The following is a 21,219-nucleotide window of genomic DNA, read 5'->3' as shown; positions in this document are numbered from 1 at the left end:
ATTTTTGGTCTCCTACAATGGTTGTTGAAGCCACTATTTATAGCTATATCTAGGGAACAGGGTCCTAGGATCAAATCCCTCTTAAATGAAAATAATGGGGGTCATTGATGAATATACAACAGTAGGTCATGAATGCCAAAATTCTCTGTAACGGTTGCGTATTTAATACTGAGGAATATTCTTAACTGAATGTCATCTGGTGATAAATATTCGTTTGCTCTTGTTGATAATGTTCCCTTCGGGATCTACCCGGTGTCAACCGTAGTTATTGTCCTCGGTCTTGGTTTTCACTCACTTCATCTTCCATCTGCCCCTGGTTCCACGTGTCATTCCGTCATTCGAGCATTTAATATAAACCGATTTTACCCTATACAGATAGCCCTCATGCTTTCTGACGGCATATCTTTGTGTCACCGGGAAGTTGGTAAAGATTCCTTTTTTGGCGGAAAATTTTCTGAAAAGTTTATGACGCTTGATAAGACGCGCGTCTCCTCGCATTCAAAACCCCAGACACGTGTTACTCCACGATTTAGCAATATTTTTGCCTGTTCTCGAGGTAATCATGGCCACAATTTTAGTCGCCTATTCCTTTATTTATACGCCTCATTCTTCTTCCTTCACTTCTACCAGTTTCATAAACTCTTCTCAACTTCTTTGCATTAAACTTCTTTCTGCTTCCATCTTTCTTTGATATTCTTCAAAAAACTCTTATCTCTATCTGCTGATCATGGCTTCTTACACTAACTCTTCCAAGAACTCCGATTTTCTCTTCGGTGGGGGCTCGAAGAGGAGCAAAGAAAAAGAGGTCGATGTTGATGTTGATCCTCCTATGGTGAGCACCATCATCCCCAAACATTTCAACACATCCAAGGATTTCGAAGAGAAGTTCCCTACTTCAAACTTTTGCACTTGGGCTGTTGGCAAATACCCTTCATTTATTCTCCCTTCCAGTATCCCTACGGTGAAGGAGGACTGTGACTGCCATGCCTTAAACATCATTGCTCCCGATCTGGTGGAGCGAGTGACCTTCACCAAGAAGGTCTTCACGTACGTTTACACGTACCCCTTCACTTTGGGTGCATTTTCTTTGAGCGGAGGACTTAACCCCGTAATTTTAGAGTTGTGCCATAAATACTAGATTTGTTTGGCACATGTGGGCCTTTTCGGGCGGCGAACGGTAGCATGTCTTAGGCGGTTGTGCCAGGAAATGAAGGAGCCCCTCACCTTGGCTCATATGATGAACCTCTACTCCCCCAAGATCTTTCGTGGGGGAGTAATAAATTTCAGCAAGCGTGGCCACCATGCATTGCTTACCAGCATGGATGATGATAATGACCGTGGATGGCTGGAGTGGTTTGTCGTCATTGCCACCAGGGATATCATCCCGGCCACAACTGCATCCTTTCCTGGGTACTGGACTCGTTCACGTAAGTTCAGAGTCTATCTCTTTTTTCAAAAAAGATTGTTTCATGTCATTTCTAACCCTTCTCCTTTCATTATTTAGCAACTCGGTGAACACCACCAAAGGTTGAAGGCCTGGACCGGTGGATTCAGAAGATTACGGACATCACCATGCCTGAGACCTGCCGGTGGAAAGAGCTAGCCCCCAAGTACGGGTGAAGGGCCAAGAATCATGGTAAACTGATTTTGCCTTCATTCTATCTTTGTACGTAGGAAAATTGGCTAACCTCACCTTTTTGTTGGATTCAGGTCTCTTGCAGGGTTCTATTTCCATTCCTGAGGAAGACGTTTTTGTCGATCCCGCAGAGGCTGCGAGGTTGTTGAAGGAGGATTTCACCTGAACAGGTGCCCTCGGGCCTGCTTTCGGTGCAAGTGCTCCCTCTCGGAGTCCCTGACCGGAGAACAAGCAGCCAAAAAGGCGGCGTTCTTCCTCGGTCGAGGGTAAAATAAGAAAGTGAAGAAAATTGTGCCCGAGCCAACCACAACCACTATGGTTATTGATGATGATGGGGAAGCCAGTGATGAAGAGACTTCCCTTCAAAGGAGACAACGATCTTCATTAGCTCAACATAATGCTCAGTATGAAAAGCTTAGAACCCCAACCGTGGACGATGCCCGAGATCTAGGGAAAATTTGACTTAGCGTAGAATGCTAATTCTCCTTTTTAGGTCTCATTCGATGCTCCCGATACTATGAGGGTGAATACCGGACCTCTTCCGCCTTTGGTTAGTGAGCAACCCATAAACAACACTGCCTCTACCGCAGCTGTTTCTCAACCTGCAACACCATCAGCTTCATCTCCTTCCACGCCGGCCATACCTTCATCACCAGCAACTGCTACATCTCCCCAACCGGCCACAGACGCCCGAGAGGAGGATGTCCCTCCTCCCCAGTCCCTTGACCACTGGAATTTGGGGCATAAATATTCGCCCCTTTTGCAGATCCCCAAGGGAGAAGGAGTGTCTCTCTCTCGATGTCTATTGAGTGCCATCCCCCACCGGTGGAACTTGCCAATTATCTAAAGCCGTTGGCTTCAGAGAAAGATAAGAAAAAAATACACTCTCTTTCGGGAGAGTATTTGTTAAATAATGCCATGCATAATGCGGTATCGATACCGAACTTGCTCTTTTATTGCTTGTTTTTTCCTTGATTTGTCATGATAAGGTTTCTAACTTTGGTATTTGCTTCACAAGCCAACTTCCTTGCTTCCGAGGGCCTTCAAATATTAATCCTCGATAAAAAAAGGAATCAAATCCAAGCCGGATCAGTTGTTGGCCAAAACTGACCAAATTACTGCTCGCCTCCCGGTGCTGGAAGCAAAAGCTGCTGAGGCGAGTGAGTTAGAAGCTCGGTTGCAACAAAGTTAGCAAGAAGTGATGGCCCTCAGCCAAGAAGCCTCTCAGCTAAATGTACATTTTCAAGAAGCTAAGGCTAAATGGGCTGAGGTCCAAGATGTTGTGCTCGCTGCTGCCGAGCACGAATCTGCCTCTATTGAGAGAGTGAATAACTTGGAGGCAGCCTTGAACTCCAAAGCTGAAGAGGCTGCTCCTGCCTAGGAGAAGCGTGCCCAGATGGATGATAGGTATAATAGGATCATGGAACTTAATAAGGTTCATATACCCACTATCCATGATCTCGATGTTAGCCTAAGCGCCACGCGATCCGAGTAGGATGGCCTTTTGATCGAGGTTGATCTGCTTAAATCAAAACTTCAGCGTTGAGAGGATTCCATCTTCATCGAAAAAACACATTCTAAGTATCATATGAGGAGGAAAACATTGGAAGAGGCCAAAGCGAGCATCATTGATATTGACGATGAGATCGCTAAGGCCCGAGAGTTGGAGTTAACCGCTCGAGAATGCCTCCCGGCTCAGCCTGATGCATTTGATTCTTCTAGTTTCGGTTCTGAGTTCTCAAGAACCGAGGAGGACTTGAAGAGAATAACAATGAAGGCCAAGGTCTTGAGCCTGCGGCAGATCCGCCAACTTCTCCCAGGGGCATAGATGTTTCTCTTCATCTGAGTTCTGGTGGCGACATACTTTAGCTTTTTGCTTTCTTTTCCTTTGTTGTTTTCCTTTTGTATTTTTGTATTTGTGCTGCTTGGTACGTTTAATAAATAAAAGTGCTTTTCGTTTAAGCATTGCGCAAGTTTATTCTTTGTGCATCAAATTAGGCAAGGCTTGGGGTGTATTTTCCCTGGTAACATTTGGGTTCCGGGCATAAACTCTTCTGGAACCAACCCTTTACTATGAAGGTTTCATAAGAGAGAGCCCTCTTATGTTTACGGTGCTCTTGAAGAGGACGTCTCTTGTTCATTCCGGCACTAGCATTTGAAGTAATTAGTTAACTTTCAAATGATAAAATAAATTCATCGTTTGGACAAGAAATAAGATAAAAGAACTTTATTTTATTCCTTCTATATGCAAAAGTACATAAGCATTCATTTTCTGAAAGAAAAGAAATTGCTATTTCGTGTGGCTAATTTGTACAACTTGTTTCTTCCCCGGTTCCGATGAGATATTTTTGTTCCCGGTTCTCGTAGTCCTACTTTTTGTGGCAATCAGGTTGTCGTATTCTCATACTATTCCCCCTAGTGTTCGAGTGCAAAGAATGCAAATTGGAACACTGGAAGTCTTGCTCCTTTGAGGATTCCTCTAGTGAATGGTTGGATAATCTTTCGTTCGATAGCATGCTTCGTTTCCCGTTAGGAACTTTTCTATCGAGCAAAAGATTATCTAACCACCCTTAAGTGGCTTGTAGGAAAGAGCACTCGCAAACGGTTGAATAGCCTTTGGTCCGATGGCAAGTTTTGCTTCCTGTTAGGAATTTGCCATCGAGCGAAAGACTATCTAACCATCCCATAGTGGTTTATTGTTTCCATGCCTTGTCATTTAAAGGTCTTATCTCTACTGATGAAGTTTTCCGTTGCTGCCTCATTAAAAACCTTGTCAGAAAAACCTAATTGGGACAAAAACTGGGCGAAGGGAAAAAGAGTTCAGCACATACTTTCAGTACAAGCGGTGCTCATTAGCAATAATACCTTTTGAGGTGAGTCACATTCGAGTTTCTTGACATTTTGACTTCGTCTTGGTTCTCTAGTTCATATGATCCTTTCCCGGTGACAGCTGAAACTCGATAGAAGCCTTCCCACGTCGGACCCAGCTTTCCTGCGTTGAGCTCCCGGGTGTTTTGAATCGCTTTTCTCAAAACCATTCTTATGTGTGCCAAGTCCCTGCATTCGTCAAGCAAATCTAATTTGAGCGGCAATGCTTCGTTGTTTATTTATTCTCCGCCCAGAAGTACCGAAGGGTTGGTTCTCCTACTTCCACCGGGATCAGAGCTTCTGTACTGTATATGAGAGAGAAAGGTGTTTCTCTCGTGCTCGATTTGGCCATCGTCCGGTATGACCACAACAATCCCGGTAACTCTTCTGGCCATTTGCCTTTGGCTGCTTCCAACCTCTTTTTGAGGTTTTGAATAATCACCTTGTTGGTTAATTTTGCATGTCCATTTGCGCTCGGATGGTATGATGAAGATGTGATTCTTTTGATTTTTAGGTCTTTAAGAAATTTCGTGACCTTGGAGCTTATGAACTGTGGCCCATTGTCGCATGCAATCTCTTTGGGTATTCCAAACCAGCAAATTATGTTTTTTCACAGGAAATCGACCACTTCGCGCTCACCAATATTCTGGTAAGAACCTTCTTCAACACATTTAGTGAAGTAATCGATTAGAATTATAAGAAATCTTACCTTCCCGGGAGCCGTCGGCAATGGTCCAACTATATCCATCCCCCATTTCATTCATGAATGGCCATGGTGATGGTAATGAATGCAACAGTTCTACCGGTTGGTGTACCAATGGTGCATATATTAACACTTGTCGCATTTCTGAACGAATGCCTTCACGTCCTGTTCCATCCGAGGCCAGTAGTATGCGACCTTGACTAATTTTAGGACCAACGAACCTGCACCTGAATGATTCTCGCAAATTCCTCATGAACCTCTCTCATGACGTAATTAGCCTCGGAGGCTCCTAAACATCGGGCCAACGGGCCTTGGAACGACCTTCTGTATAATTGTCCTCCCCAGAAGCTATAACGAGCTGCTTGGGTGCGGAGTGCCCGAGACACCTTCGGGTCTCGGGCAGCTTGCCGTGCTCAAGGTAATCAATGATATCATTCCTCTAGTCCCATAATAGGTTGGTTGTATTTACTTCATAATAATCGTCCACATCTAGTACCGAGTGCATGAGCTGTACAACCGTACCGGAATCTGATCGCTTTATTTTCGTGGACGATCGTAAATTGGCTAGTGCATCTCCTTCTGCATTTTCTTCTCTTGGGATGTGGGTGATCGACCATTCCCTGAACTGTTCGAGCAAAGTTTGAACTTTAACCATATATTGTTGCATGTGTCACTCCTCGGTGTTGAAGGTTCCATATACTTGATTCACTACTAGTTGGGAATCGCATTTAATTTCAATGACTTCGAAGTCCAGCCCCCGGGCCAGTTCAAGTCCTGTAATCAAAGCCTCATACTCGGCTTCATTGTTAGTCAAGGGAACAGTTTTTATAGCCTGCCTCAGGATCTCTCTCGAGGGCGAGATAAGACCACCTGAGCCCGGACCCTTTCACGTTGGAAGCTCCGTCCGTGAACAAGGTCCAAACTCTGATGTCACTTACGACACCATCACTGCTTCTTCTGTGACCAAGTGCAGTAGCCCGGGACTAAACTCGGCCACGAAGTAGGCCAAAACTTGTGATTTGATCGTAGTTCTATGCTTATATTTAATATCAAATTCACTAATTTCAACTGTCCATTTGGCCAATCGGCCTGACAACTCAGGTTTGTGAAGGACATTCTGCAAGGGAAAAGTTGTCACCACGGCTATCGGGTGACACTGAAAATAAGCCCTAAGCTTTCGAGCGGCAACTACGAGAGCTAAGGCCAGTTTTTCGAGGTGCGGATAACGCGTTTTCGCTTCCGATAAAATTTTGCTAACATAATTGATAGGAGATTGCGTACCTTCATCCTCCCGGACTAGAACGACACTTACCGCTACCTTCGAGACCGCTAAGTATATTAGCAACTATTCTCCTTCTTCCAGTTTTAATAGTAACGGAGGGATTGACAGATACCGTTTCAGGTCTTTTAGAGCCTGTTGGCATTCTGGAGTCCATTCGAAGTTGTTCTTTTTCTTCAAAAGTGAGAAGAAGTGATGACATTTTTTTGAAGACCGAGAAATGAACCTACTTAGAGCGGCCAGTCTTCCGGTTAGTCTTTGGACTTCTTTCACATTTGTCAGTCTTTGGAATGTCCTCAATGGCTTTAATATTATGGAGATTGACTTCGATCCCCCTTTGTGACACCAGAAAACCCAAAGATTTATCGGAGCTAACTCCAAACGCACACTTTTCGGGGTTGAGCTTCATGTTATGCTTTCTTAGGATATTGAAGGTTTCCTGGAGGTGTTTCAAATGGTCACTTGCATTCAAAGGCTTAACCATCATATCATCTATGGACACTTCCATTGTTTTCCCTATTTGCTTTTCGAACATCTTGTTCACAAGCCTCTGATAAGTGGTTTCCGGCATTTTTAAGCTCGAAGGGCATCACATTGTAGCAACATGTGCCAAAGTTTATTATAAACTAAGTTTTTTCCTGATCCTTCGGGTTCATCTTAATTTGGTTGTACCCGTAATAGGTATCGAGGAAACTCATCAACTCGTGTCCGGCTGTTGCATCAATCATTTGATCAATATTTGGCAATGGGAATGAGTCCTTTGGGCACACCTTATTCAAATCCTTATAATCTACACACATACGGAATTTATTATTCTTTTTCGGAACCACTACTATGTTAGCTAGTCAGTCGGGATACTTTACCTCTCAGATTGAACCGATGTCGAGCAATCGAGTTACCTCTTCTTTAACAATCATGTTTCTTACCTCGACAATTGGGCTCTTCTTTTGCCTTACCGATGGGATGCTTGGGTCTAGGCTTAGCTTGTGCATGGCCACCTCTAGCGGGATACATGTCATATCCGCGTGTGAACATGCAAAACAATCAACGTTAGTTTTAAGAAATTCAATAAATCCTGGCCTGAGCTCGGGGTTTAGTCCTGTCCCCAAGTGAAACTTCCTCTCTAGAAACTTCTCGAACAATGCCACTTGTTCGGACTCTTCCATCATGGACTTGGTCACGTCCGTTTCTTCTGATACCTCGAAATACTTTGGTACCTGGGAGGATTTCGATGGCTCTTCCCCTTTGTCGTCTTCGTTTGGTTCAGGAGCGAGCGTCGGTTTCTGTAATTTCTATGCCGCGTGTTCCTTCCCTTTACTGCTGGAAACCGAGACCGCATTCATCTCCTTTGCCACTGGTTGATCTCCTCTTATTTGTTTGATTCCCTTTGGAGTTGGGAATTTCAGAAGTTGGTGATATGTTGATGGTACGACCTTTATCCTGTGTAGCCATGTTCTGCCAAGAATTATGTTGTAGCACATGTCGCCGTCTACTACTTCAAATAAGGTAGTCTTTATGACCCTTTCGGCGTTCGTGGGCAGCAAGATCTACCCTCGGGTTGTCACACTTGCTAAGTTTAACCCAGTGAGGAATTTTATTGCCGGAATGATGCTTCCGGTTAGCTTGGATTGTTCTAGCACTCTCCATTGAATGATGTTGGCTGAACTTCCTAGGTCAAACAAAACACGTTTAATCTTGAAATCTAAAACTTTAAGAGAAATTACTAGGGCATCATTGTGCGGCAGTAAAAGTCCATCAACGTCCTCTTCTGTGAAGGTGATATCGTCCTCGGCGACTTTTCAGAGCCTTTAGTGCTTGGGCGGGGTTCAGGGGTTCTCAAGGTTCTAGTACTAGTGATTTTTCATAACTAAATGAGCTTGAAGTTTATTTGTCACAGGGAATTAAGGAAGTGAATCTCGACAGCTCCTTTAATATTTTGAAATGTGGAAGGACAAAGAAAAATACTTTCTGATTCTTTCAAGGATGGCCCGAGACATTTTAACTATTCAAGCTTCAACAGTGGCATCAGAGAGTGCTTTCAGTCAAGCAAGACTTCAACTCGGTGATTATAGAGCGTCTATGAGGGAGAGCTTGGAAAAATTAGTACTTTTCTGAGATTGGATCCGTTCGGAAAGAAGAAATTTTGGACTTGCTGAATCACAACCAGAGGTAGACGAAGCTTACGAAGAAATGCTAGCTGAACTTGCAGAGGATGCTGCTTCGCCCGAAAGCGGTGATGACCAAGCTTCTTTCCGCCACCACCAACGGAAATTCCTCCGGACCTTGAAGGATTTATGAAATTTGTAAGAGATACCATGTAACTTGTATGAACAAAAATTAATATGTAACTTGTATTTTGGCACATCTTGATTAGTTTCTTTTTCTTCTTAATGGTGGTATTAGCATCTTGTTGTGCTCGTTCCATAGGGGGGAGGAAGACTAAGAAAGATATTGCCATATTTGTTTAATGTTATAATAAAATTATAACGCATTGCTTTGAATATCGCTTTATAATATTTTTGTCTTTAAATTTGAATTAAAAAATTTAGGTCATAATTCTATAATATAATTTACAAGGAATTGCCTTAGATATTTTTATTACCATTTTTTTCTAACTTTTATAAAAACTTTTAAAAAATAAAAAGTATCTGTTGGGCTCACTTAGGCCCACTTGGGCCCAGGACCAACCCACTTAGACCGGGACCATTAGTTTGTGGGCCCAGTCCCGGGCTGATTCCTACAAAAAGCCCGCAAAGTCCGGGCCCGCGAAACCTGTTTAAGTTGGGATCGAGCCCACTTAGGACCAGCCCACGAAGCTCACTTAGGTCCGGGCCTGGCCCACATGCCAGCGATAGCTATGAGTCATTGATACCTTTGTCTTTTTTGTTGCCGAAAAGGTTACACCGTTGATCTAGTTCCCCCAAAAAATCATATTGATGGTTAGTCGGGGAGGGTCTTCCACTGCCTTCGAGGGCTCTGCGTTATCCCGGTTACGACCGTAATTATTCTTAGCCCGGTCGCTTAAGAATTTAACTAGAAACTAGAAACTACGATAATACTATTTAACTCCAATCCCTGTTGATACGATATTATACTATACTATCTTTGACTAGCGAGCATAATTTAAGTGGTGTTTTGCGCTCGTCATTACGCAGTTGTCTAAGCCCCACGGTGGGCGCCAAGCTATTTACCCGTAAAACGGTACAGTTAAATTTATAGCGTGGTTTATAGACAAACGAATCGATTTGATCCCAAAAATGATAAATAAATTAAATAAAATACAAGATTTAGCGTTGAAATCGAGATTAAATAGCAGATAGTTTGGTTCCGGGAGCAAGGCTTCCGAAGGCAGCAATAAGAATAACGTTAGACAGAAAATAAAGTATTATTTTGCTCGGAATAGTGTGTAGTATAAGTTCGTCAGAATTGTTCGTCTCCTACAATGGTTGTTGAAGCCACTATTTATAGATATACCTAGGGAACAAGGTTCTAGGATCAAGCCCCTCTTAAATGACAATATTGAAGGTCATTGATGAATATGTAACGGCAGGTCATGAATGCCAAAATTCTCTGTAACGGTTGCGTATTTAATACTGAGGAATATTCTTCATTGAATGTCATCTGGTGATAAATATTCGTTTGCTCTCGTGGATAATGTTTCCTTCGGGATCTACCCGGTGTCAACCGAAGCTATTGTCCTCGGTCTTGGTTTCCACTCGCTTCACCTTCCGTCTGTCCCCCCCGATTCCACGTGTCATTCTGTCATTCCAGCATTTAATATGAACCGATTTTACCCTATACATCATAGTTAATTATTGCATATTTATTTTACTAAATCACTTAACCATGATAGTTAATATAATCTAATAGTTAATATAATCTAATGTCAGCATTCGGTGTAGCTAAATTTTTACCATTGAACCAGATCTAATTCCAACAATTTTTCAACAGTCTTTCTAGAGAACGAATATCTGTTTAGAGGCTTAAACTTAAATACACTCTACTCGCTCTAAAAATCATATTCATCAGTTACTTGCCGTCATTGATTGAAAACATAATCCTATTTTAGTATAGAACATCACAGCCAACAAAGGAGAAAACGTTAAAAGTGTTAAATTATTAATAGGTCAAGTTGGACAAGTTTCGTCACGTTTGAGAAAAAGGATAAACATAACATATTACAATTTGAATAGAAAAAAATTCATCTTTAACACAATGCATATCAATTATCAACCCAACTAAACTTTTGGACTGATAAGTTAGGAAACACTTATTGGCTCAATCCGTTTAACCCACCAAAATTCGTCGCAACTCACCCACGCGACACAGTCACTATACTATGTGATATCCCAGGTATGTCCTCAATATGCAACTATTTTGTAGGGAATTCTACTTGTACACGATAAAACTTTGACCAGTGTACATATATATATACCTAGTTATAACGAACTGCTACGTCTAGTTCTTTATTTAAATTCCGTTTCCCCAGTTAAGGCGGTCTTGCTAGTTTACAGTATTTCAGCATCATCATATCAAAGGCAAATAGAGAAGGTTAAAAGAAAAAAACGCACATGACAACCAACGGGAAAGGCAAAAGTTTACTCAAACCAGCAAGAAATAAGCACCTAAACTCTTACTCGTACTGTTACATGGTAAATTCATATCAATGAAACAAGAAATTTCTTATGGTCTCCTTGCTTCTGAGGATGAAGTTGGAAATAAGGAGCATTCGAAATATTATGACCAACAGTAATTACGATGTTAAACAATGGTGAAAATTTGCTGCACAAACAGCAACTACAAGGAATTTGATACACTGAAGCTGCAAGCTGTTAATATATCTAGTGGAAAAAACTAAGCCCCATCTGGGAAGCAACAATCTATCTCTTGATTCTTGAAATCCTAAGCTGCTGCAACTACCATGCTTCACAACTTGATAAAACATCAGATTTATTAGCCCTAAAGTGCACTAACTCCTAATAATCAGCTTTAACCTTTTGCATGTAAATGGACCCATTCAACTTAAGACTGACAGGAAAAGAAAATTCTCTAGCATTGCAAAAAGAACTCTAAGATCTTGTAATCTGATTTGAGGTAGAATTCAATATATGACACAGGTAAGAATAATTATGGAACAGGGGGAAACATTAAAGGCCGTCCTAGATACATAGCACAAACTATTCAAAAGCAGGATCAACCCAGCAAGCTAGGATGTGTATCGTCATCGCGTGAGAGCAGCATCCCACACAGCAATTAGGTTCCCTCCAAGTAGACGGTTACCGCTTCAATTTCCCTCTAATAAGGGACAGCACTGAGTGCAGAAATAATGTCAATCAAGAAGGCAAGTACCCCCTCATAAGAAATAAGGTACTCCTGTCCTGGGTCCTCTCATCTGGTTGTTTTCTTCAGTTTCAGTGAAGAACTTCACCTCTCTCTCCTGATAAAACATAACCAAAGTAAGAACAAGAAAGACTCTATGAAACACAGCAAGTGAGCTAAAATTCCATATTAAAAATGTCACCGGAAAAGGGGAGGGAAATGAAACACATTATAAAGGACATAAATACCAAACAGATACAAAGAAATGCAAAGCTAACACTACAAGTTCCAAAATAGAACAAGTGTCAGGGAGAAGGCTCTGCACAGCTGCCTAAAACACTCCATATTTTCTTCACCTTTCCCAACCTCATAGCTATCCCGATACAACTATGCAGTTCCACTCCCTGCTCAGCACTAGAAAATTTTCTCTGTATCCCAATACCTTGCTCATTGAATATAGACCATCAACTCTTCTATGAAGTGTATGCAAGCATTGTTCCAGTGATTAGTCTGTCTCTATTTGTAGTGCATAGTATAGGCCAATCTTATAAAAAAATTCTACATCTAATTCAATTCACCAAGCGACTGCAACAAAGCAGTTCCACAAGGAGCTACAGAAGAAATGGTCAACATCAGTATCTCACATCAAATTTCCCTACCTTTTATACTGGAAAGGTGATACTTCCCCTAAATCATTGCGTGCTGCTTTAGAGGGTCTCAATCGTGACTTAACAATTTCTTGCTACCTTCCATTTATAAGTTTCTCATAAGATACAAAATTAGCGATGATGTCCTAGAGATGAATGCACTTCTGTGATATGATAGGCAAACTTCAATTTAACCTATTGTAGCACAAACTATACTTGTATACCACTACACACCATTTTGATTAAGTAGGATTGTGCAAGATCAATTAACATCATAAATTAAATAGGTATTAACCTTGGAAGTACAATGACCACCAAAATATACAATCAAGGGCCTTGCTAGGTAATCCCTTTATTTCAGAAAAGGCTAACTAGAAGTTGAATAAGCATGAAAAAGAGAGCAACCGTACCATATTCTCATTGAAGCTCAATATTGAAGCAACATTTCCACAGCGGTAACAGTAATTGGGAGCAGACCAAACCTTCATAATACAAAAGAAACAGTGACACTAAATATATACTCGTCCACGTTTTAATGAATGTCCTGCTCAACACGCAAGAAAAAATATGTTATTTGGTACTCACTGTAACGAGTCCTTTATCCTGGAACATGTACTTCAGACCCTCCTGGACAAGTTGATGAGCCCGGCAAACTAGATCTAACTTATTGATGTGATTAAACTGCAAAACATGGCATGACCGTATAGTTAGAAGATGAATTACAGCAATAGCTAACATCTTTAACCCCACATACCTCAGAGGTAACCCTGGATCCAAACAGCCAACCTGCTCCTCGAGGACTTACTGCCCATGTTTCAATATCTTCAGGGTCACTCCACATAAGATCGCAAAAAGGCCCTTCGTGAGGAATTTCACAATTGCGTTCAATGACCCTGATCTGTATGTCATAAACAAAAAGAAGCAACATTAGCTCTTCCTTTTTTGGTAACCGAGAAATCCGTTGTTTCAACCTTTGAAACTCGGTGGATAAACTGAGAAGCAGCATCAGCTCTCTGTGATCCAAATAGTGACTTCAAGCTAAAGGTAATATAATTGAAAAACAATATGAGGATAGAACAGATAAGAATAGAAGCTAATAATCCTGTCGACAAGTAAACAAGGATTTCCTTGCAGTAAAAAAGGGAATACTTGAGTACCACATTGGTAAAAGACTAAGATGAAAGTCATAGAATCTCGAATCGCATATAAACGGTTGTTATGCAGTTGAATTGTCGGATATTGAAGTTGACACACAGACTGATGATCTGAACTTGCCAGACTTTCAGCATTTTTTTGTCTTTGTTCACATTTTTTTCTCACATATATGAGAGGGATCTGAGCCAGATTCAGAGGCAGAATAGTTTCTCGATTTCTTTGTCATCAAGTGAAGATTTATCACATCTGTACACTTACAGAATGCGACACCTGTTATGGTAAAACCCTAAACGCATCAACATTCAAGTAACCAACCTGATCAATAGTTCTAACATCAGGAGAAAGTCCACCATGGACACATAGTACCTGCAACACAAGAAACGGACGCATTGATAGGATGTAAAAAAAAAATGGCAAGCAATTACTGTCTTGTGAAGAGTACCAGAACATACTGTTCCATCTATAATTGCCGAGAGAGTGAGATAGTCAAATACATCAGTGCAATACCGCCAAGCATTCGCATTTCCATACTTCCTTTGGCATTCATCGTAGAATCCATAAACCTATTAAAAAACAGGTACAATATATAGATCAGAAAATACCATGTCTAGGAGGCACTCTTCCTTTACATAAGAGGCATAGATCCTTCCTATAAGGAGCAAATCTTCAAAGAAATCAAAGTGTGAACGAAACAAAGCCATAGGTATCAACAGAAAATAAGAGCAGCAGCAACAGCAATAAAAATAATAAATAGGCTACGAATCAGAACTCAGGTTATATATTCAAAACGCTATCCATGCAAATAGTTATAATCCACTTGAAGCCCCCTTTAATCAGACAAATAGCTGAAAGGACGAGATGGGAGAAATCTTTTTACTCTATAGGAGCAAACTTATAAAGTAAGCTCCCTTCCGAATACATCGACATTAGCTGCACCAAGCTCAAATGCTACTACAGTTAGCTCTTTGCAACACAGTCATCATGAGTCACCTTACTGATATCTCAAGGCTAAATTTCAGTATACTACAATGAGCACACAATGCAGTGACAAGTAATCATTAGAAGAACATAGCAAAAGCCTGGGAGCCATAATTGTCAGCTTTAGATTCGCACATTATTGTTAAAACATCACAATGACAGACCAATTGCTTCATCAAGAAGGAAAAGTATAATTTTTTTTTTTTTTTTTTTTGGGGATTTTGGGGGGGGGGGGGAAGGCAAGTCTCTTCAAACTAATTGGTAAATTAAAGAATCCCACTATGATACTTGCATCGACCACACAAGCTTCCTAAGTAGCTATTATTTATGAATTTAAGCATAACATTTACTACCTGAGTTAGTTGCCTGCTCTCGTGATTCCCACGTAAAAGAGTAATGTTGGCAGGATATCTGGGAGCAAAGAAAACCACAAAAAATAAACATCGACCACACAAGCTTCCTAAGTAGCTATTATTTATGAATTTAAGCATAACATTTACTACCTGAGTTAGTTGCCTGCTCTCGTGATTCCCACGTAAAAGAGTAATGTTGGCAGGATATCTGGGAGCAAAGAAAACCACAAAAAATAAACAAACAAGAATCAATTCTCTACCATCTTTCAACAGACTAGCAGGAAAATAAAAAACTACCACTAACGTACGAAATCCACATTTGTTCAACTGAAGCGGAGAAGATAATATGAGGGAATTGTAGCAGGAGGTGACAATATTAGGTATGGTGGAAAGACAGAAGGGGAACCATCATAAAATATAAGCAAAAGCATGAAATATTATGGAAGCCCAATGCTTCCTAAATCCCAAGAGCATCAAAATTGATTTAGCAAAAAGTTACTCATGGTAATCCAATCGAAAAGTTAAACACAATGGTTATTAAAGTATATTTGTCCTTATCACGAAGTTCACAAGGCAATTAGCAATTATGACAAGCCAATGCTTCATTCTGATACAGCAACAGAATCTTGTCTTTTTTAATCAAATTGAGCTTTTTAAGGGAATATGATGTGCATGTAAATAACTTATTGACGGCTGCCAAAGAAACTGGCAACCAATGTACTTTTGGACAAGAAATAAAACCCTTTTTAAGAAGTAGACACTGATAAACAGATTTCTATTCACATTTTCATATCATACCTTGCTTTAAGGAGCAACAAAATCGTGAAAACTTCGAGACTATTGTATCCACGATCAACAAAATCTCCCTGCCCAAAGATGAGAGATTTTACAACAGAATGATTGAACTAGAGTCGTGGCATAAGTTTTTGACAAGATAATCCATAAAGTCCATCTCTGCGATAGGAATAAACAATGAAGTTTACCATAAAGATGTAATTTGTCTCTGGCACGTGACCTCCAGTGTGGAAAAGTTTCATTAGATCATGAAACTGGCCATGTATGTCCCCACAGACGGTAACTGGACTATTAACAGGCTGCACATTTGATTCCTCAATCAGGATATCCTTAACCTGTGAAAAAGTGCCACATGTTTAAGACACAAATGAAGCATCATAGTATGCTCTCAAATGAAATTAAATGTGATGCTGAAATGCAAGCCAGTAAACATTATTGATCGAATGCTGAAAAGATGAACCATAATATCCGCCTACTACAATCGATAACTCCTATAATAATCACCAATGTGACTGGTGTCGAGGAAGAAGATACCAAACTAATGCACCAGGAGCATCTTATTCACATGCAATAAAACACTTCTCTCAACAATGTCTATAGAAAAAGCAATTTAGAACTTCACTTTTTGGTGTAATGCACCATACTTCAGATAGTCATCCTTTTACTTTTTATTTTTGACTCTCTATCACGCATATCCAAAACAGACAACTCCACTTCTTTGTGTAATCTGTCATCCTCTTATTTTTTGACTCTCTATCACGCATACCCAAAAAACAAGCTCGTTTAATGTTGGACTGATAATTAACACAAGAAGTCAAACGATTTAGATAAGACAATCATGACATGTTGTAAGAAGAAACTTACCTTCATGAATAAAACCACATAATCAAATTCAATAAAGACTCAAACTTGCAAAACATCCACAAAAAAAATAAAAGCAAATCACTCCCCTATATTTCCACATCCTCCAATCTCAGAAGCACTCTATTGATCTGTAAATCTTCAGCACAGCTCTTGTCTTGGCCAGGCCAGTGTTGAACCCAATAGTCATAAGCTCAAATTATATGTGGGAGGATGAACAAGCATTCCCACATTATGTTAATTTAGGCTAATGGATGACATGGAAGCATGACTAGGGGCTACGAATCTTTACTAATAGCTATGATATTTAAACATCTCAGGTTGCAATAATCTTTGTCAGCAGCAACTACTTGAAACGAAGAGATACAACCCATACTTGTGCGAAACCAAAATTTATAAGCTATATGCCATAATCTAGCTGAGGAAAAAGACAAAAGGCGGAAGGCACAATAAAGATGGTAATTTGCTATAATTAATTTCTCCTCTTATTCTTTTTTTTTTCTTGCTTTGTCCTCCCTGCAGTCATATTTTTATCCTTCATAGCCGATTATTTTCACTCACCGAGCTGTCCTATTCAATATTGCTCTATATTACATGCTATGCCCTACCTACGCTTTTTATATGATTAATAGAGTTTAGACTATTTCTAGTACATTAAATTATTTTCATGAAAGTGATTTCTTTGTTTTGTTGGTAACCTTTTAAAAAATAAGAAAGAAGAGGTGAGAGCTCAGCCATAAGCCAATGTTATGGTGAGTCATAATGGATTTCTATTACAAGTTTATGCTTTAAAAGCACATTTTCTGGCATATTTTGTACACATATTTGTGTCTGTGAAAGTTTTTCCTTCTGAATACCACCTTTACCACTATTATTAACCACCCACGTTTATGAACACCTGAATTTGATTAAATTCCCTGAAGTATGCAAAAGATGGGCAATGTCAAGCCAAAATGAAGTTTTTACCAAGAATCTTTACCAACTCTTAGTCTCTTACAAGGTTAATGAAGCTTTGCTCTTTTAAAATTAGTGGGGGAAACAAATAGGAACCCCTTACATGGTAAACATAAGAGCTTTAAGCACCTTTGAGTTATTTTGGTGTCTGATGAACATCAAAAGTGATTTTAAACCAAAGGCTTTTAAGCCAAAAGTAATAAGTTGGGCACCTCCAAGTTATTGCTTTTCAGCTGAAAAGCCCTCTCGGTTTGACGGAGTATTTTACTCTGTTATCCCTTACATTTGCTTATAATCCCCAAAATACACTCCACTACACCAAAAGCCCTAATTTCACTCTCTTTCTTTTCCTTCATCTGTGACGCTTCCCAGAAAACCCCGCGCCAATCACAATCTCAACAGAAAAACAAAAACCTTGCTATGAACTAATAATGTTCAATTAATTGTTAATAGACTGATTCAGTATGTTCCAACACAATTCGAACTGGAGAACATCTCAGCGACAAAAACTGTACGACAATTATAACAGAGGAGTGAAGGTCATGAACATTTAGGCTATATACCTTCAGCAAAAACAAATATATTGGAGGTAAATGGTGTGATAACAAGCTCCTTTTTAGTATTACTAACTTTAAGGGCATTTCAATCATTTTAACATAAAAAGTGTTCACTCATTACCAAACACATCAACTGCTCATTTTCAATTTCAGCACTTTAGCTCCAGCACTTAAAATGTGCTTTGCAGCATTAAGTGCTTAAAAGTTACTTTAATACAGCTATCCCAACCGGGCTCTAAATCATTAGAGGGGCATACAAGACATAAGAGCAGCTGTTAGATACTCTTCTGAATAGCATTTAAATGAAAAGTTCCCCAGACCAGGAACAACACTCATTAATCAAGTTCCAGCTCCACAAAACCAATAGGGGTACACCTTAAAAAGTATCATTAGCTTCCTCAAGAAAAATGGGATTGAAACGAGCAAAGAATAAGACGCAAAGCACAGTAAAATAAACTATTATCTCCATTAACTTTTCCCCTTTCCAGACAAACCTAACAAAAATAACAAATCAACGATATCTACAAGCTAAATCCCAACAAAAACTTACTGTTTTAGCTTCGAGTAATGAATCAAATGGCTAGATCGACATAACTTTTATTCTTACTAGGATAAAAACCCTAATCATTACACAACTTGTTAAACATGTGTCAATCAATCAATTAATCAACATGTCAACTATATGAATCTTCTACATATATTGAGCTCTATTCGGACTAATTCCATTCCAATACTGGAAAGTAGTTGCTAGATGTGATAGTTTTATATAAGAAAAAAATGAATATTACAAAACATACGTATTCACAGAGGAGCTGAAGCTCGTCCTCAGCCAGATGCTGTCCCTCTTTAACCTTCGGTATCCACTGGTCCAAATCCATCGTCCCTCTTCTAAATCTACTGCTCTGCCCTTCGTACTTGCAATTAGGTGTCTTTGCTGTGTAAATGTACAGATATTTCTGGAATGTAATGTCGATTGACTCAGCTGATGTTCGCGATTAAACGAGGCCGGAGGAATCGTGGCTCAATCAGAACCTGCAAAACCCAACGAAGAAAACAGGGGAGCTGATTTCTTCAGATGCAATGAATTTTGAAACCCTGGCGAAGTGAGACTTTACGTACTATTTCGGCCAAAAATTGATGGGACTATTTTGCCCTTTCATTCCCCACGAGTGCCAGTGTTGCTGCGGTGTTAACCACCCTTCCCTTCGCTCCAAATAATTTGTGAGTTCGAGTCAACCCAAACACCCAAAGACCCGAGAGTACATTGGCGAATTGGAGCCAAGGTTATATCGAAAATAGCTTTTCTATCCTAGGATAGGGTAGAGATAAGGTTTGCATACAAACTACCTTCTCAAACTCCACTAGTGAATTATACTGGGTTATTGTTGTTGTTATTGTACTTGTGGTTAAGAAATAACATAAACTTTAATAAAAATGCTCTATAAGAATAAAAAATTAAAGAAAAGGTGCAAGAGTTATTAATATTAACCTATCCTATTTAGCTAATTTTATAAAGGAAATAATGACCTATCCTATTTAGCTAATTTTATATAGGAAGAATTCTTGCCCCATGAAATTTCCTTGATGCCTTATTATTAGACTTAATCGGTAAACCTGGAGTACATGAACCGTGTCGAAGCATATTGCCAAAAGTCGATCCCTATAAACTAAATTACCCAAAATTTTAATTTAATGAGTGTAACCTTAAAATTGTTACTATTGAATTTATTATATTTTTAAAATTATGAGTTTAAAATTTAATATTTATTAAAAAAATTAGTAAATTCACATATATATGTATTCGTTGCAAACACGTCATAAGCTAGTACTTATTCTCTCCCACCACCACCATACATATAGTTCAATAATAAACGACATCAGCGAGCAGCAATAAATTGTACTATTAAAATAGCTATAGATTCTTAATGTTCGATACTCTTACAAAACTTGGATATATCCCTATTAAACTTAAAATGCCTACACCAAACTGATAGTTATCGGATGATATCCTGTAATAGCATCATAACAAAGACCAGATCCTTGCTTTAACAATGTCGGCCTTTGTATTTTTATTTCAATAAAAAATTTCACCAACAAATTTTCGGAGGTATCAGTAAGTTAAGGTCAATTTTATTAACGAGGCACATTTCGTATTGGTATCAATTCAGATCATTAGATCTTGATCATAGGGATCGAATTTGAATTTTCAGTTTTCTTCTTTGCGTATGAATTAGATTAAGGGTTATAGTTACTTTATCAATTCAAGTAAAAAAAAATTATATAAGTAAAGCTTATTCGATTGTAAATTCTTAATTAAATGTTTGGAGTTACTACAAAAAAGACTTAATATCCAAAAATATGGTTTAACTTCAAAGTACTAAATATTAATAATTTAATTAAATAAAATTTAATCAAATATGTAATACATTTTTTGTAGTACCCCGAAAAATTTCAAAGTGCCTAAACACTATTAAAAAAGTTGATGTGTGCTAATTACATTATTTTGTGTGCAAACGAGGACTATTAATATGATGAATATATATTCGATATGATAATAGGGTGAACGACATAATTACCCACAAAATAGAACTATTTACTCTTACCTACCCATTTATTTTTTTACCCATCAAACTAATTACCTTTCCTATCTATTGTAGCTTTTGGGGGTAGCTTACTCTTTTTTCTCCTTTTCTTTTTTATTTCTCAGTTTCTTTTTTTTTCCTTCTTTTCTCTTTTTCTTTTTTCTCGTTTTCTTCTCTCTTTTTTTCCTTTTTTTGTTTATTTATTTTGGTCCAAATCATATTATTATTATTTTTATCATAATTTAATTTCACACTCAATTTTGGCTCCTTTTGTTTTGCTTTTGTTTGTTTTTTTATTTCTTGTTCCTTTCTAATTTTATTTAACTCCTTTTTTATATTCTTTTTCTCTTCCTAATCTAATTTCATTTATTGTTTTTACTATTTTTTATTCTTCTTCTTTTTTATACAATAAGAAAAGATAACCGATATAGTAAATATTTGTTCACCTTTTTTTTTAAATATAACTAGTATAATATACCTTTTTGTCTTTTTTCTCATTTTTTAAAATTCAATTATTAAACTGAAATAATAT

At 38.9% G+C, this 21,219-nt stretch overlaps 1 protein-coding gene across 2 annotated transcripts; it reads right to left on the bottom strand.

Moving 5' to 3' along the window:
* Positions 1–11,516: 11,516 nt before the first annotated feature.
* LOC107778280 (phytochrome-associated serine/threonine-protein phosphatase) lies at positions 11,517–19,234 on the bottom strand. Of its 2 annotated transcripts, none has more exons than XM_075243944.1 (10): positions 18,903–19,234; positions 15,922–16,068; positions 15,737–15,804; positions 15,089–15,146; positions 14,060–14,170; positions 13,923–13,973; positions 13,207–13,350; positions 13,038–13,133; positions 12,863–12,934; positions 11,517–11,923 (listed from the first exon to the last, which is right to left on the bottom strand). In XM_075243944.1, the coding sequence occupies exons 1-10, from the start codon at positions 18,981–18,983 to the stop codon at positions 11,840–11,842; spliced, it is 912 nt and encodes a 303-aa protein (XP_075100045.1). In that variant the 5' UTR covers positions 18,984–19,234; the 3' UTR covers positions 11,517–11,839. The 2 variants fall into 2 exon arrangements, with proteins under 2 accessions (XP_075100045.1, XP_075100044.1); XM_075243943.1 differs by lacking the exon at positions 15,089–15,146 and adding an exon at positions 14,939–14,996.
* Between the last annotated feature and the right edge of the window lie 1,985 nt (positions 19,235–21,219).

This window comes from Nicotiana tabacum, chromosome 22 (genome assembly GCF_000715075.1).
Source record: "Nicotiana tabacum cultivar K326 chromosome 22, ASM71507v2, whole genome shotgun sequence".
NCBI lineage: Eukaryota > Viridiplantae > Streptophyta > Magnoliopsida > Solanales > Solanaceae > Nicotiana > Nicotiana tabacum.
The sequence above is the reverse complement of the archived record's forward strand: the minus strand, read 5'-3'. Positions and strand labels throughout refer to the sequence as shown.

What these genes read in the sequence shown, in the direction of transcription:
- LOC107778280 (XM_075243944.1), bottom strand. Translation starts at nt 18,983, where the DNA reads ATGGATTTGGACCAGTGGATACCGAAGGTTAAAGAGGGACAGCATCTG. An exon ending in AGACAAATTACATCTTTATG is followed by an intron (nt 15,805 to 15,921) that starts GTAAACTTCATT and finishes ATCTTTGGGCAG; the next exon opens with GGAGATTTTGTTGATCGTGG. An exon ending in TGAGCTTCAATGAGAATATG is followed by an intron (nt 11,924 to 12,862) that starts GTACGGTTGCTC and finishes ATGTTTTATCAG; the next exon opens with GAGAGAGAGGTGAAGTTCTT.